The 17,574-nt window shown below is 47.0% G+C and overlaps 1 protein-coding gene across 4 annotated transcripts; it reads left to right on the forward strand.

The window, feature by feature from the left end:
- Nucleotides 1–13,756: 13,756 nt before the first annotated feature.
- On the forward strand, nucleotides 13,757–17,220 carry LOC127335336 (cyclin-dependent kinase G-2). Of its 4 annotated transcripts, none has more exons than XR_007872709.1 (8): nucleotides 13,757–15,538; nucleotides 15,632–15,760; nucleotides 15,871–16,006; nucleotides 16,168–16,256; nucleotides 16,353–16,467; nucleotides 16,545–16,651; nucleotides 16,742–16,915; nucleotides 16,986–17,220. XR_007872709.1 is itself a non-coding variant. In XM_051361958.1 (7 exons), the coding sequence occupies exons 1-7, from the start codon at nucleotides 14,061–14,063 to the stop codon at nucleotides 16,833–16,835; spliced, it is 2,148 nt and encodes a 715-aa protein (XP_051217918.1). In that variant the 5' UTR covers nucleotides 13,757–14,060; the 3' UTR covers nucleotides 16,836–17,220. The 4 variants fall into 4 exon arrangements, 2 of the variants coding, with proteins under 2 accessions (XP_051217918.1, XP_051217919.1); XR_007872708.1 differs by having other exon boundaries at nucleotides 16,989–17,220; XM_051361958.1 differs by having other exon boundaries at nucleotides 16,742–17,220.
- The last annotated feature ends 354 nt before the right edge of the window (nucleotides 17,221–17,574 follow it).

The following is a 17,574-nucleotide window of genomic DNA, read 5'->3' on the forward strand; positions in this document are numbered from 1 at the left end:
AACGTGATTGTTGTCTTTCTTGATAACCCTAGATACATATTTATAGTCCGTAGACTTTCTAACGTGGGAATAATCCCAACCGTGCACGAGCCAAACTCCAACTAACCGACACGTATCCTACTATATTTACAGATACAAGGGCAAACTAGCCCAAACTTCGTGTACAAGACCGGTTCACGTATTTCTTCCATGTGTATTTCTTCAAGCCCAATCTTGACCGCGGCCCACCTCTGACTTGGTCAAATTCTGGTGATAACACATGCCCCCCTGGTTTTGGAATTGATAATTCCAAAACCACTCTGCTTTTTCTTCGTCGGGTCATGTCGTGGCAGAGCAAAAACCGTCGCAGTATCCTTCATCATGATGCCTTGCCTTCTCAACTTCTCCGCGTGATTTGACCGTTGTTTTTTTTTTCTTTGGGCACCATGTGATCGGAAACTGCTGTGGCATTGAATCCCCACTATATCCCCTTTATTTAACCGCTCCGAACAGTTCGCCACTTCATCCCCTTGCTCTGTTCTGACCATCGGCACCCAAAAAACCCCAATCCAGAGCAATGTCTTCCTCCTCTTCTTCCTCCGCCTCATCGGATCTCTCCTCCCACTCCTACTCCTCCTCTTCCTCCTCCAGCTCGTCGGTATTCTTCGATTCCTCCTCGTCTCGTGAACCGACGCCGGAGTGGGACCCGGTGGCTGCTCAGATGAGGGCGCACAACAGGCGCACCCCAGAAGAGTGGGACCAGGAGGACCACGCCTCCTCCGTTTGGTCCGAGGACGACAAGTCCTTGACCAGCGGAGACGAAGAGCTCCAGTTCCTCGCCGACGGGGAACTGGAATCGAAGAGTGAGGATGACTCGTTCTCCTGGGACGAGTATACCTCCTCCGAGGAAGAGGAGGAGGAAGACGACGACACCGACTCCCTCGAGGATTACCCGCCGGCGAAGCGGTTCCGCGCCGGGTCAGATGATGATGACGACGATGACGACGACGACGTCGACGATGAAGATGACGAGGCCCCCCCCCCCCCGGGGGCCGCTGGAGCAGTGACGAGGAGCCCGCCGGCAGCAGCGCCGACGAGAGCTCCGACGACGACGACGAGGGCAGCAACGGCCCGTAGACTAGGACCTAGTAGCATAGGCCTAGCAGTAGTAGTAAATCGGCCAATAGGCCTTTCTTTTGTCCTTCCTTCCTTGAGCAATCGGCTCTTTCTTTGTAAGAAATCCTTTATTAATGAAGAAATATTCCCCAAATAATTTTGCTTTTTTGTCGATTTTGCCGATTGTCAAACGAGGTCGATGCACAAAGAACCGATGGCAGGGCATCGGCTTATGCCATAAACATGCTTTAAGGCCATAAAAGTTGCCTACTCACACGGTCAACAAATCCAATTCATGTCCACGCCATCTCCCGATCTCAAACGCACAGATTCAGCAAAATCCAATCGAGAAAACCATCTCCAATGCCATGGGCCCTGGCTTGAACTTGACCTGTTAACCTGCTCAATCGAGCTTGTTCTGTCTAGAGTCGATGGTAATGCATCGGCTTTTTCATTATTCTAAAGTCGATGTCCATGCATCGGCTGTACTGATATCTATATTTCTCAAGTCGATGTCTGCGCATCGGCTGTGATTTGTATAAATTTTTTTTTACTGGCCGATTTCATGAATCGGCCCCCATATTTCCTTTACTGATCATCCCACATGCTTGGGAAATATTTCTTGAGGTGTTGACCATTGACAGCTACTGGGAACTTAGCGCCGTCCAGCTGCTCCAGCATGTATGCATTACCCTTCAAGGCTTGAACGACTTTGTATGGACCGTGCCAATTAGGAGACCATTTGCCATATGCTTTATCCTTGGTTCCTAATGGCAACACTGCTTCCCATACTAGATCACCAACTTGGAACTCCTTCGGTCTCACCTTCTTATTGTATGCACGAGCTACCCTGGCTTTGTTCTCTTTAATTTTTTCCAACGACCAAAGTCTAAGTTCCGTTGCATCCTCAATAGTGTCACTCATCAAAGCTGCATATTCTTCAGCTGTTAGATCATTCTGAAACGTGACACGTCTTGATCCAGCTGTAATTTCCCAAGGCAATACGGCTTCCTGCCCATAGACAAGCTGGTAAGGCGAAGTCTTTATGGCTCCATGGCATGACATGCGGTAGGCCCACAAAGCTTCTGACAGTGTTTCATGCCAAACCCTAGGGTTCTCGTCAATCTTCCTCTTGATCAGCTTGATCAGGCTCTGATTAGACGCTTCAGCTTGCCCGTTGGCTTGAGCATAATATGGAGATGATCGGATCAGCTTAATCCCCATGTCATCGCAGAATTTCCTGAATTCTTTAGAAATAAAGACCGAACCTCCATCGGTCGTGATTGTTTGGGGAATCCCGAACCTATGAATGACGTGTTCTTTGAAAAATTTGATAACATCTTCTGATTTTACCTTCTTCATAGGGACGACCTCCACCCATTTGGTGAAGTAGTCTGTAATGGCCAGGATCCACTCGTGGCCTTTGCTCGACGCAGGATGGATTTTGCCGATCATATCCATGCCCCAACCTCGGAATGGCCAAGGCTTGATGATGGGGTTCATTGCTGATGCGGGTACCATCTGAATTTTCCCGAACATCTGACACGCTTGGCATCCCTTGTAGTACTTGAAGCAATCCTCAAGCATAGTGGGCCAATAAAACCCTGATCGCCTAATCAGCCACTTCATCTTATGAGCCGATTGGTGAGTTCCACAGGCGCCTTCGTGCACCTCATGTAAGAGCCGATTAGACTCAGTTGGTCCCAGGCACTTGAGTAGTAACTCTTCCAACGTCCTGTAGAACATGTCATCTCCTATAAGGACATATTTCATGGCCTTGTATCTTATCCGTTTAGGTGCCCCCCGAGCCGAATCCTTCAAGTAATTGAAGATATCGGCTCTCCAGTCATCTTGTTCCAGGAACTGCACCTGAACTTCTGACCCATCTGGTATGTCCTTGTATCCTGACGCCATTTGCGCGAGATCATTGGCGTCGGTATTCTGAGATCTTGGGACCCAATTGAAATTGATGTACCGAAAATGTGTCATCAGCTCACGACATTCCATCCAATATGGGAAGAGTGACTCACTCTCGCACTTGTATTCATCCGTGAGCTGGAAAATCACCAACTTCGAGTCTCCAAAAAGCTCCACCGCTTCTGCCCCGGCTTCCAGCAGCAACTCCAGTCCCTTGCGTACTGCCTCATACTCAGCGACATTGTTTGTGCAAGGGGTAGATAGTCTGATGGAGAAGGAGTATGTTGCCCCCCGAGGCGACACGAGCAGAATGCCGATGCCACAGCCATCGTCACAAGCCGATCCATCGAAGAACATAGCCCATGCACGTATAGATAGTGCTGCTATATTAGTATTGATCCGTTCAGCTATGAGATCGGCCAACGCTTGTCCCTTGACTGCTTTCGCAGGCTGATACCGGAGATCAAACTCCGATAATGCAAACATCCACTTACCAAGTCAACCTTTCAAAATAGGAGCCGACAGCATGTGCTTGACAACGTCTGATTTGCATATGACGATGATCTCTGCCGTCAAAAGGATGTGATGGAGCTTGGTGCAGGTGAAGAACAGGCAGAGGCATAACTTCTCAACCTCAGGATACCTTGTCTCTGCATCCAACATCCTCTGGCGAGGTAGAACACAACCTTTTCAACGCCCTCGTAGAGTTGCACCACCAGCGAAGCAATGGACGTGTCGACTGCGATAGGTAGATGTAGAACGGCTTGTCTCGCTGAGGTGGAACTAGCACGAGCGGTGTTGTTAGATACCGCTTAATCTCATCAAACGCTTCTTTGTTCTGCCCCCCGGTGAAACTCGTCATCGATGTAATCTTGACCAACGCCATGAACGGCTCAATTCGTCCTGAGAGATTAGAGATGAATCGCCGGACGAAATTGATCTTGCCGATCAGACGCTGGAGCTCCTTCTTCGTGGTAGGCGGTTGCATGGTACGTACTGCCTCTTGACTTTTCAGGCCGATCTCAATTCCTCGTTCATGAACAAGAAAACCTAGGAACTGACCGGCCGTCACACCAAAGGCGCACTTCTTTGGATTCATTCTGAGTCCGAACTTTCGAGTTCGGTCTAGGATGCGTCGCAAATCATCCAAGTGTCCTTCCATGGAGACAGACTTGACCACCACGTCATCGATGTAGATTTCCACCAACTTGCCGATCAGATCATGAAAAATATAATTCATGGCTCGTTGGTACGTTGCACCGGCATTCTTCAAACCAAAGGTCATGACCACATATTCGAACAAGCCTACTGATCCTGGTACTCGGAATGCGATCTTGTGTATATCTTCCGGGGCCATGAAAATCTGGTTGTAGCCGGCATTGCCATCCATGAAACTCAACACCTTGTGGCCAGCGAGCTGCGTTGATCAATGTTTACGCCACGAGGCATTGGATATTCATCTTTTAGAGTGGCTCTGTTGAGATCTCGGAAATCTATAGCCACCCGCCATCGGCCGTCCTTTTTCTCCACGGGTACAATCGGAGATCCATTCAGCATACTGCATGGCACGATGAACCCGGCGGCTAACATTTTCTCGATCTCTTTCTTGACTTCTTCGAGAATTTCGGCCTTCATCGACGTGCTCGTTGTTGGAACGGCCGAAATCCTTTCATGAGAGGGAGCCGATGCTCAATGATGCTCTGTCTAACCAGGCATCTCTGTGTAATCCCATGCAAAGCAATGCGGGTACTCTTTTAACGAGCTATCATCGGCTCTGAGATGTGGATCTAACTTCTTGCTGATGAAGGTTGGTCGTGGCTTATCCCCAGGACCAATGTCGACTTCTTCTAGCTCATCGGCCGATGTAAACCCATATCCTAGCTTTCCGTCACTGTTAGATCGACGCTGAACACGAGGCAAAACGTATGGCAAGGATAATATGGGCCGATTCTGGAATCGGCCCCCATCTTGATTGCATTGCTCAAAGAGGTTTACATCTTGTTCGTGCTTCACTATGACTATGTGACATGCTTGAGACAAGATCATTACTTTTCATTTTGGGGCCGATCACAAGGATCGGCCTTCCCATGTACGTTCATAGACTTTGCTCTGTTACACGGTCGGGACGGTGGATAAGACCAGCCTCACCCCGTTTTTTGACACGTCGATGTACTCGTGATCGTCCAAAGTGATGCACGAGAGTGGCTCTTGGCCTTCCGTCTCCCAAACGTTCATGCCAGCCGTTGAAACCTCGGCTGTATCGTGCATGGACGACTTCTACTTCGTCTCCATCCTTTGTATTAAGCATTGGTGCATCGTAGATGGAATGCAACGATTGGCGTGGATCCAATCTCTCCCTAGCGGGACAGCGTAAGTGCTCTTGCTGTCGACAATGAAGAACGTCGTAGGGATGGTTTTCCTCCCTACGGTCGGATCCACGTTCGAGAACACCTTGTGCATCGAGATGCTTGGCCGTTGAAATCGCTCGGTGTCACGTTGGTATTGATCAGATCCGAGCTAGAGCGTCCCAACCGACGTGGCATGGAGTATGGCATGATGTTGTTGCCGCTCCGGTGTCCACCGGCATCCTATTGACAGGCTGCCCATTGATATAACCTCGTAAGTACGGGGCCTTGGTGTACGCAACTTCTTTCACGTGGCTTCTCAAAGATAACCGGCCGTGGGCCGCGATCAAGTTGTGCCACGGGTGCTTCGTCTATTCCGGGAGCACAAAACTCTGCAGGAAGAATGAACACCATGTTTGTACTAGCCGATGTCTCATCATCGGCTTTCCTTTGCTTGGCGCCACTCCATCTTTTGTGGTCGACCCTCTTCGTCTAGGGTTCGTTGAATTTTCGCGGCCGGATCGGGCCGCGCCTTCCTTAGCGTGTGCGGGTATAACCTTTCGGCTTCCTCCAAGCCACGCGATCGCTGAACCCTACGCTTTTGGGAACGACTGAGTCCATCAGGCACCACCTTGGCCGGTGGTACTTGTCCTCTTCTTCTTCATAGTCATCTTCCAACTCCTCGAGGTCTTCTTCCCGAGAGGACTCAGTTCGCTTGTTCCTAGATGGGAGAGGCCCAAGACGTTTGAACACTGACACGTCTGTTGCACCCTTCTTTTGTCTACATTACGGGCGATTGCCGATTGTAGGCAATCGGCTCATTCTGAATCCCGGCGGTGTTTGAAGAAAGGACGGTCCCACCGCTTGTCCACGTCGTCTTGTTCTCTTGACCTTTCCTTGGCACGGCGCTCGTATCTCTCCTCATCGCGATCATGCCGACGATGTCTCCTGGCGTCCCTGCTAGCTAGACGATCCCTTTCATCGTCGTTGTTGTACCGCCGGCGTTGGTCGATCTTGACTCACGTATTTGTTGAGGAGATGATCGGAGAGAGGTCGTTGATATCGCACATTCTTCACTTCCCCCTACGTGATGTAGCGTTTGCCATCGTGCCGGAGCCGATCGCGTGGAGCGGCTTCCTCTTTGTCCTTGCTACGAGAGCGGCTGCCCTTGCCTTTGTCCTTACAGTGGTGCCCGGGCTCGACCATGTTGATGCTCAACGAGAAACCTGGCTGGCATCCTTCGGGGTAAGCGTACTCCACCGTGTTAACGGCGGGGAAGGGGTGTGTGTCGACTTTCATGGCGTACTGGTTGAAAATTAGACGTCCTTGTTCTATCGCCATTTGGATCTGCTGACGCCACACCCTGTAGTCGTTGGTGGTATGGGAGAACGAGTTATGCCATTTGCAGTATGGCTTTCCGTTCAGCTCTGTCCGTGGGGATTTTGAGGCCTTCGAGGTAACCCGGTTGCTTCTCCTTAAGTAAGAGGTCAAAAATTTGCTCAGTTTTAGTTACGTCAAAATCAAACCCTACGGGCGGACCTGGTGGCTTAACCCATTTGCGGGATACGGGGTTGCCCAGAGTCCATTCAGCCACTGCTACCTCTTGATCTCCCGCAGACCCTTCATCTTCCTCTGTCTCAACCAGGACTACGCACGTTTGAATTTGTCTGGTACAACTCGGGTGGCGCTGCTCATATAATGACGGTTTACGAACCATGTGCGCCGGTGAAGGGTAGTCTGCTTGGGAAGCCATATCCTTGATCGGTGAGGCGAGACCCACCACCGCCAACTCGATTGCTTCTTTTTCAGTCAAACGAGCCGAATAACATCGGTTCCTCACGGTCTGAAGCGGCTGGATGTACTCGACCTTGTTTCTCCGCGCTTCGACGTACTTGGGCTAGATCGGCAATGCCGGCCTCGGAAGCCTACGAGTGATACTTGCATGTGGAATTGCTCTTCCAAGCTGCTTCCAAGTCCGGATCGAATCTGGTGGCGGTGATGTGTACCACCCAAAAGCCGATCTGTGAGGGACTGTGCAAAGAACCTCACGCGTAGTGCATCTGCAGTGAGATCGTGCCCAGCTGCGCCAAATATCGGCTTATATGCTCGATAGAGCTGGAGCCATCCGACCCACTAAACTTGGAGAATTCAGGGGAGCCGATACTTGGGTGGTAGTGGGATCAAATCGTAGTCGTTGGGATACGGCTTGGAATAGCCGATTGCCCTCCTTTTCGGCACCATGCCGAATTGGTCTCTCAAGATCGTGCTGATCGATCCGCGGTGCTAGGCTGCGGGAGTGGAGCTACGAAGATTCGCTGGCGTGGCATATTTAGTTAGCCACGCTTGCTTCTCAAGATCTGAGCTAGCTACGAAGTTGGGCTACGGACGTTCGTCGGAGTGGCATACTTAGCTAGCCACGTCCGCTTCTCAAGATCGATCCGAAGCTCCTCTGCTGTTCAGGAAGTCCACTGCTGTTGCGGCTGGTTCGTGAGCGCCCGATTCTGCTGCGGCACGTATGTGCACGTGTATCCGTGAGGGATCTCCTTAGGCGCCTCATACAAGAGCTGGTAGTCGCTAGGATCGCCACCGATCTTGTAGACAACGAATGCCGGTGTACTCGGCACCTGCAGTGCTTTGCCGGTGCGAACGGCAGCGGTGGTCGGCTGCAGGTGGTAGCTCTCCTTGGTGAGTCCCTAGAGCAGGTCCCGACGGAGAGTGCGATGCCTCAAGATTACATGGAGCACCGAAGGGCGACATGCTCCAAAGTGTTCACCGAGGCTCTCGGAATGGCGGTGTAGCGAATGAGCTACCATGAAATTGATCTCTGACGCAAGGACACGGTGCGTTCTTACGAAGGGGTGGACGGGTCAATTCCGTCGAGCGCGCCTTCGGTGTGAACCCTCTCCACGATGCCATGCGAGCGAGTCCTGTGGAAAGAGCCGATGAGGTCGGCCTCGAGGATAGCTTTGACGTCGTCATACTTCTTCTTGAGCTCCTCGGGAAGATCCTCGTACGTGACTGGAGTACCTTCCGCCATCTCAGATGTAGATGGCGATGCAGTTGATGTCGAAGACTGTCCCACCGGGCATGCCAGAATGTGTTGGCGTCCGAAACTCACCGGCGAGCTACGGCTGGCAACACAAAGAGCCGGGAACAACCTTAGGGCTGCGGCTGGCCCTGGTCCCTCCGAGCGACGGCCCGCAAAGCTCCTGGTACACACGTCCCGATGCTGGTGCAAGGGCGTGCCACACGATCTATACGATCGGGAAGGTAATGGATTTGCTTCGCTTAGTTTCCTGCATGGCATACACGTAAACATTAAATACGAGCCTCGATCGGCTCTCAGGTTGTCCTGTGAATCGGCTCAAGGAGCCGATCCACCCATGGTTCGTATGAGGTCTACGATCACATGGTGGTCCTGCTTGATCAATATGTAGCTAAAACGACCTACGACGATTTAGGGTTTTCACCACATAATCGGAACATCCTACTCGTGATTGAGCCTGGCAGCTACGCACGGTGATAATAAACCGACCCTAGACAAGGCCTAAAAACCAACATTAAGTTGATCCCCAGAACATCTTGTCTAGGGTTAGCAAACTACACCCTACGTACCACTGGATCCTTCAACCCGTTTGTAAGGCCTAACTATGCAGATATTAAACTAATCCCTGAAGAATCAAGGAGCAATCATAACGGATCGGATCTACTAAACAATGATCAAGCAAGGTGCCGCCCTTACACCTAAGAAAGGTGTAAGGACGGCTAGACGTCTAAGGGTTGCATGGACGGAAGCATGTAGCACGGTAGAACAATGCTAACCCTAACACATCTATGATAACTACGTTGCTCGCCATAAAAAAGGCTTCAGTACGAGCAACGCATGAACGACGAATAAACGTATACTGCCTAGATCGCAAGATGCGATCTAGGCGACATGTGCTTACCGGAAGAAACCCTCGAAACAAGGGGTCGGCGATGCGCCAAGATTGGTTTGTGATGAACGTGATTGTTGTCTTTCTTGATAACCCTAGATACATATTTATAGTACGTAGACTTTCTAACGTGGGAATAATCCCAACCGTGCACGAGCCAAACTCCAACTAACCGACACGTATCCTACTATATTTACAGATACAAGGGCAAACTAGCCCAAACTTCGTGTACAAGGCCGGTTCACGTATTTCTTCCATGTGTATTTCTTCAAGCCCAATCTTGATCGCGGCCCACCTCTGACTTGGTCAAATTCTGGTGATAACAACTCCTTCATGGTATGAGATTGTTGGCAGGCACCCGAGGATTCGGTTAGCCATGGTTTGTGAAAGTAAAGGTTGGAAGGAGTGCCACCCAAAAATAAAAATAATTCATGGGAGCCGCTCTTTGAAGGTTTGTCTGGCAAGGGGGTTAGAGTGCCCACTACCATTCGTTGACAACAACAAACACCTCTCAAAACTCTACTTTTATGCTCTCTTGATGTTTTTAAAATAAAAGCTCTAGCACAAATATAGCAATCGATGCTTCCCTCGTCGAAGGGCCTTTCTTCTACTTTTTTGTTGAGTCAGTTTACCTACTTCCTTCCATCTTAGAAGCAAACACTTGTGTTAACTGTGCATTGATTCTTACATGCTTGCATATTGCACTTATTATATTATTTATGTTGACAATATCCATGAGGTATACATGTTACAAGTTGAAAGCAACCGCTAAAACTTAATCTTCCTTTGTGTTACTTCAATACCTTTACTTTGAATTTATTGCTTTATGAGTTAACTCTTATGCAAGACTTATTGATGCTTGTCTTGAAAGTACTATTCATGAAAAGTCTTTGCTATATGATTCAATTGTTTACTCATTGCATTTACATTGCTTTGAATCGCTGCATTCATCTCATATGCTTTACATTATTATTGGATCAAGATTATGTTGGTAGCATGTCACTTCAGAAATTATCTTTGTTATCGTTTACCTACTCGGGACGAGTAGGAACTAAGCTTGGGGATGCTGATACGTCTCCAACGTATCGATAATTTCTTATGTTCCATGCTTGTTTTATGACAATACCTACATGTTTTGTTCACACTTCATAATGATTTTATGCGTTTTCCGGAACTAACCTATTGACGAGATGCCGAAGTGCCAGTTCCCGTTTTCTGCTGTTTTTGGTTTCAAAAATCCTAGTAAGGAAATATTCTCGGAATTGGACGAAATCAACGCCCAGCATCTTAGAATTCCACGAAGCTTCCAGAACACCCGAGAGCCACCAGAGGAGGGCCTGTGGGCCCCACACGTGTGCCCGGCGCGGCCAGAGGGGGGGCCGCGCCCCCCTACTGTGTCGTCGCCTCGTCAGCCCTCCGACTCCGCCTCTTCGCCTATATAAAGGTCCTTGACCTAAAACTTCGATACGGAAAAGCCACGGTACGAGAAACCTTCCAGAGCCGCCGCCATCGCGAAGCCAAGATCTGGGGGACAGGAGTCTCTGTTCCGGCACGCTGCTGGGATGGGGAAGTGCCCCCGGAAGGCTTCTCCATCGACACCGCTGCCATCTCCACCACCATCTTCATCACCGCTGCTGTATCCCATGAGGAGGGAGTAGTTCTCCATCGAGGCTAAGGGCTGTACCGGTAGCTATGTGGTTAATCTCTCTCCTATGTACTTCAATACAATGATCTCATGAGCTGCCTTACATGATTGAGATTCATATGAGTTTTGTATCACTATTCATCTATGTGTTAATCTAGTGATGTTATTAAAGTAGTCTATTCCTCCTTCATAGTGTAATGGTGACAGTGTGTGCATCGTGTAGTACTTGGCGTAGGTTATGATTGTGATCTCTTGTAGATTATGAAGTTAACTATTGCTATGATAGTATTGATGTGATCTATTCCTCCTTCATAGTGTGATGGTGACAGTGTGCATGCTATGTTAGTACTTGGTTTAGTTGTGTTGATCTATCATGCACTCTAAGGTTATTTAAACATGAACATCGAATGTTGTGGAGCTTGTTAACTCTGACATTGAAGGTTCTAGTAGCCCTACGCAATTAGTGGTGTTCATCATCCAACAAGAGAGTGTAGAGTATAGCATTTGTCTATTCTGTTATGTGATCAATGTTGAGAGTGTCCACTAGTGAAAGTATAATCCCTAGACCTTGTTCCTAAATACTGTTATCGCTGCTTGTTTACTGTTCTACTACATCTGTACTGCCTGCAATATTACCACCATCAACCACACGCCAGTTGTAGCATCAAGCTATTTTCTGGTGCCGTTACTACTGCTCATATTTATTCATACCACCTGTATTTCACTATCTCTTCGCCGAACTAGTGCACCTACTAGGTGTGTTGGGGACACAAGAGACTTCTTACTTTGTGGTTGCAGGGTTGCATGAGAGGGATATCTTTGAGCTCTTCCTCCCTGAGTTCGATAAACCTTGGGTGATCCACTTAAGGGAAACTTGCTGCTGTTCTACAAACCTCTGCTCTTGGAGGCCCAACTCTGTCTACAAGAATAGAAGCACCCGTAGACATCAATGCATATGTTGCATTTTCTTTTTGATTTATTTGGCTTGACCCAATTGATGTTGTTGAGTGTTGAAATGGTATAGAGGAGTGATCCAACCATTCACAACAAGTCTTAGGGTCAAGATCCTCAAATTCATAAATTTGCTATTTGCTCTCATATGCCTCTATGGCATTTTTACTTTCTTTTTAAAATCCTTTGTTTCACCTTGGATTGGGTTTTATAAGTACTAGGTAAGGTTTATGAAGGTTTTCCAATCCTCTAAACAAAGTAGAAAGGCCTAGGGTAAAGTTTTGCAAAAGTAGCCATAGGCACAAATGCCTTTTTCTTATTTAAATTCTTTTTATTTTATTTTAACTTGGATGGTGAAAAGAGGGGTGAGGTTTAGGGCTTAAGATCATTTCAAAATACTTTAACAAGCAATCATGGCAATAGCACAAGAATTAAGAATGAGTACTATGCATCAAACTTAATTTAATAAAAGTTTTTGTTGGTTCCAAAATTTGGAAAAAAGGAAATTCATTTTCTTTGTTTTTGAAATTTTTGGGATGTTACACATGTAGCCCATTAGTTTGAACATCCAAAATTAATATTTTAGAACTTGAAAAAAATCTGAAAAAATCACAGGGATAGCCAATGATGTCTACTACAAAGGTATCAAATCTCAATATGAACTACTTTATATTATAGGATACATAAAAATACAAAATATGACAAATTATATAATGTTGAAATGTGCACTATTCACTATAAAGTTTATCACATTTATTTTAATTTTAATGTAACCTAGATAAAGTGGTTTGTATTGAGATTTTGCACATATATAAGACACATCATTGGTTACCACCTAGAATTTGATTTCAGTTTTTCTTTGAAACTTTGAAATATGAATTATGAGTGCTTGATATAAAGGGCTAAGTAAGTTTTTGATGAAATGTTTAGTACTCTATCTACCAACTTGAATGGTGTTTCCTTTCCAAAAAAATCAAAAAATGGGTAAGAGGTGAGAACTTTTATATTTTTATATTACGAATCTTCAACTCTAAAATGTAAATTATTCTACATTGAATGGATGGCTGCATCAATAAATTTTAATCGGTCTTTCTATCCTTGTGCACCTACTAGGTACCTACACAATAGCTAACAATATTTTTTATATTGACAAGAGTGCTTATTATAAATGAATCCTTCCAATTTTCTTTTCAAGAATTAATTTTGGCATGTTTAACTATAAAAGTAAACAAAATTCATCATAGTGGATCCATGTGGTAAGGGAAAACTGGTAATCTATTCCTTTAAAAAAATCTTGGAGATTATGTTAGGCTTACTCTCGAAACTTTTTATTTATTAGCTCGACATCCGTTTCGGATCACTTAGACTACCCACAATGGGAGTATCATAGCTAGTATCATGCATCACATGCATGCAAAAAGCTGATGTGTCACATTAATAAATGAGAAAGAGATGGTAGTAGTATCATAGGCTGTATCATAGCATGTAGAACTAGAAAAATTAATGTCAAACCAATCTTGTGCACACTTTTGCATTGAGATTCTACAAATCACTAAATATAATTAACTTATGATACTACTACATGATACTATGCATTGTGAAGATAGTATCACACACTAGTATCATATGCATGATACTAATATATGATACTCCCCATTGTGACTAGTCTTATATTTGATCAAGCCAAGTCTTGTAGATTATAATCCTGCTATGAAACGGAGAATGTACTCATCGTACAGTAACATATTTCAGTTTTCGTCACCACCACTTGCCAGCACGGACCCACCAGCCGTCGCGGTCCCACCTGTCATGAACCTGCAAACCACGCCCACGCGGAGCCCACGGATCCTTTTAGTCCATCAATCAATCCAGAAAGGGAAAGCCTCCGAAACAACGCGAAGCGGCGCCTACCCCGCTCGCTCGCTCGCTTCCGTCCCGGACCTCCCCAATTATCCTCGCCTTCTCTCCGCCGCCGCCGCCACCGCCTTGGCACGCAGCCGGCAGGTGGCGACGCGCCCACAAGTCTGCTCCACTCGACTCGAGGTCAGATCCAAACCCCAGCCCAGGTCCGAACCGCGCCGCAAATTTTTTCTAGGTTTTGGTACGGATCTAGGGTTTCGGGGTGCGCCCGCCATCCGCTCGGGGTTCCTCCGCGGCTCTGATTCCGTGCTTATGGCCGCCGGCCGTCACGGAGGGTACAGGGACTACGAGGCGAGGGAGCGGGAGCCCGACGCGGAGGCGTCCCGGAGGACCGCAGAGCAGCAGCACCCGGGCGGCCGCCAGCGGAGCGACGCCGACCGCCGCCGCGACGGCGGGAGCAGCCGAGGCGGCAGGGATGGCTCCAACGGGTACGGCCACCGCCGCTCGCACCCGCCAAAGAGCCGCCTTTCGGGGAGGCTGGGGGACCGCGAGCCTGGCGAGGTGCTCAGCGGGAGCGCGTCCGATGACTCCGGCGGGAGGCTCCACAGAGCGGCTGAGAATGTCGTGTCCAGTTCTGGCAGGGAGGGTGCGGCGGGGGCAGCGGCCCAGTTGACCAGCAAGAAGAGGAAATTCTCGCCGATTATTTGGGACAGGGATAGCCCCAAGCCGCCGTTACATTCCGACGCGGCGAGGGGCACGGAACCCGTGTCCGCTGATACAGCAAATGGCAAGAAGGTTGCGGAGCCTGCCGAACTTCCTCCACCTCCCCCAGTGATTCCACAGGGGCACATCCCGGAGAGGTTGGTGGTGGACAAGTCACCGATGGATGTGGACCTTGCTGTTGACAGCACTGAGCAGTCGCATGAACCGGAGGAGAGCAAATTGCTCGAGTCGGAAGAGGCTAAAGTGCTCGAGCCAGAGGAGAGTAAAGTGCTTGAGGAAGAGGAGTACCCAACGATGAGGAACATATCAACTTCACGGTGGGCGGGTGCTAACGACGATGAGCAGGTGGGGGCATCACTCAGGAAGAAGAAAAGCACAACTCCTGCAGATTTCGCTGACTTGGACCGGGGTAAGAAGACTCCTAGCCCAGAACTTGGAGAGGTTGTGACCAGTGATATCTCTGGAGGGAGGACCATGTCAAGGTCGACTGATTCAGGGAGAATGGGCAACGATGAGAAGGAAGTGGATAAAGATGACTATATGGATGTTGATAGGGAGGAGGCTAGCGATAATGATTCAGTAGACCGTCTGTCTTCTGGCTCGGAGAACCAAGTGCGCAGGTCTGAAACCCCTGAGCCAGTGAAGCCAGCTCATCGATGCATCAACATGCTTCACGGTTGCAGAAGTGTTGATGTGTTTGAGAGGCTCAACAAGATTAACGAGGGCACTTATGGTGTTGTATATAGAGCAAAGGACAAGAAGACTGCTGAGGTTGTTGCGTTGAAGAAGGTCAAGATGGAAAAGGAGAGAGAAGGTTTCCCGTTGACTTCTCTGAGGGAGATCAATATCCTTCTATCTTTCCACCACCCTTCAATTGTTGATGTCAAGGAAGTAGTAGTTGGCAGTAGTCTGGACAGTATTTTTATGGTGATGGAGTACATGGAGCATGATCTGAAGGGTGTCATGGAGAATATGAAGCAGCCATATACCCAGAGTGAGGTCAAATGTTTAGTGCTTCAGCTATTAGAGGGTGTAAAATATCTTCATGACAATTGGGTACTTCATAGGTAATTACCGGCTTCCCTTTTATTCTTCAACTTTGGATAATATCTAATCTTCTTTTATGTTGTCTATGTACTGATATGTGTTTCATTTTCTAGGGATCTGAAGACCTCAAATCTGTTACTGAATAACCGTGGTGAGTTGAAAATTTGTGATTTTGGACTGTCTCGTCAATATGGGAGCCCATTAAAACCTTATACTCAATTGGTTGTGACTTTGTGGTACAGGTATGTCACCGGACAGCATCAGATTCCACAGCAGTGTTTTGACTACCTATATTTTCACTGTAAGTTCTTTTGTCAACAGGACTAACCTGTTCCGCTCCTTCTGGCTACAGGGCACCAGAACTGTTGCTAGGAGCAAAGGAATACTCCACTGCTATTGATATGTGGTCTGTGGGATGCATAATGGCAGAGCTTCTGGCCAAAGAACCATTGTTCAATGGAAAAACTGAGTTCGAACAGCTAGACAAGGTATTCCATTTGTCTTCTGTGTGCTGTCCACACCTTCTGTGTTTTAGATAGCTATAACTGTTGATAGCTTTTATTAGATGGTATGTCATGGTGAAGCTACTTTTCATATAGATATTTTAGAACACTTGGCGCACCTAATGAGAAAATATGGTTTCTTGTAGATATTTAGAACACTTGGCACACCTAATGAGAAGATATGGCCTGGTTATGCCAAATTACCAGGTGTCAAAGTAAATTTTGTCAAACAACCGTAAGTTTATTTATACATGCTTTTGTTCTTTCTCTGCTGAGTGTGTATATTTGACTGTTTGTATGACGGTATTCCCATTTTTAAATCTTTCGTCAGGTACAATAGATTAAGGGAGAAGTTCCCAGCTGCTTCTTTTTCTGGCACGCGTCCAAATCTATCTGAAGCTGGTTTTGATCTGTTGAATAAACTCCTAACTTATGATCCTGAGAAGGTAAAATGAATACTTACTGCGATTCTTGCTTTGTCATTTATATTACTGTCTTAAGCTAACTTGATTCCCTTGTGCAGCGTATATCAGCTGATGCTGCCTTGCAGCATCCGTGGTTCCATGAAGTGCCTCTGCCTAAGTCAAAGGACTTCATGCCAACATTTCCTGCTTTAAATGAACTGGACAGGTAATATTTCCAGTCACTAATTCCACAATGTCTCATGCATAAGTATTTTGTTCAATAGTGAATTTATTTCTCATGTTATAAAACACACAGGCGAACCAGACGGTATTTGAAGAGTCCTGATCCCCTAGAGGAGCAACGGTTGAAAGAACTGCAAGCAAAAGGCAACCGTGGCCTTTTCGGCTGAGCTTAAACCACTTTCTTGGGTTCTGTTGGTACTTACTGTTATGCTTCAACCTGAATCAGTGAGGTCAGATGCCTTCTGAGGTGAGATGTGCCATGGACATGAAGCATCACATCTTCTTGGTGTCTACAAGCAACTGACAGCGTTCTTTAGCAGGCTTTGTGCTTAAGTGGCCCGTGGCCCATCATAGAAATCTTTTCAGGAATACTCCAACCAGATTGATCATGAAAGCAATTCTAATCTACCTTCGTCAAGGTTTGGCCTGTTAGCATTGGTTACCAGTTTCACCTTTGGACCTTCTGTATGTAAAATATTCCAGATTGGTACGTTGTAAACAATAGTCAGTGTGTTGGATTTACAATAAGAAAAAATCATCAATTTTTCTCTATGTTCCTAGTGCGTTTTTTCTTTTGATCTTTACATTTTGTTTGCAAGAAACAAAACTGGCGAAGGGGGAGGATGCCTTTAGCTTTTCTCCAGGAAATCATGGACAGTAATACAACTAAAGGTAAATATATTCAAAAGTCATTTACCTCAAGTGACGTATTGCTGATTAAAAATTGATCAATGCACATCTGGAAGATCATTTATACCTGAAGGCTCTGTTCTATGATTCAAAATAAATGCTGCCTAGGATCTCCATGATGTACTTAGTGTTGAGGAAACTCCAAATTCTTTAAAAATATGTAAAATGATGAAGAGTAAGAATAAAATCTCAAAGCAAGACAGAAATGATACCGTC

The sequence above is a fragment of the Lolium perenne genome, chromosome 2, assembly GCF_019359855.2.
Source record: "Lolium perenne isolate Kyuss_39 chromosome 2, Kyuss_2.0, whole genome shotgun sequence".
NCBI classification, from domain to species: Eukaryota; Viridiplantae; Streptophyta; class Magnoliopsida; order Poales; family Poaceae; genus Lolium; species Lolium perenne.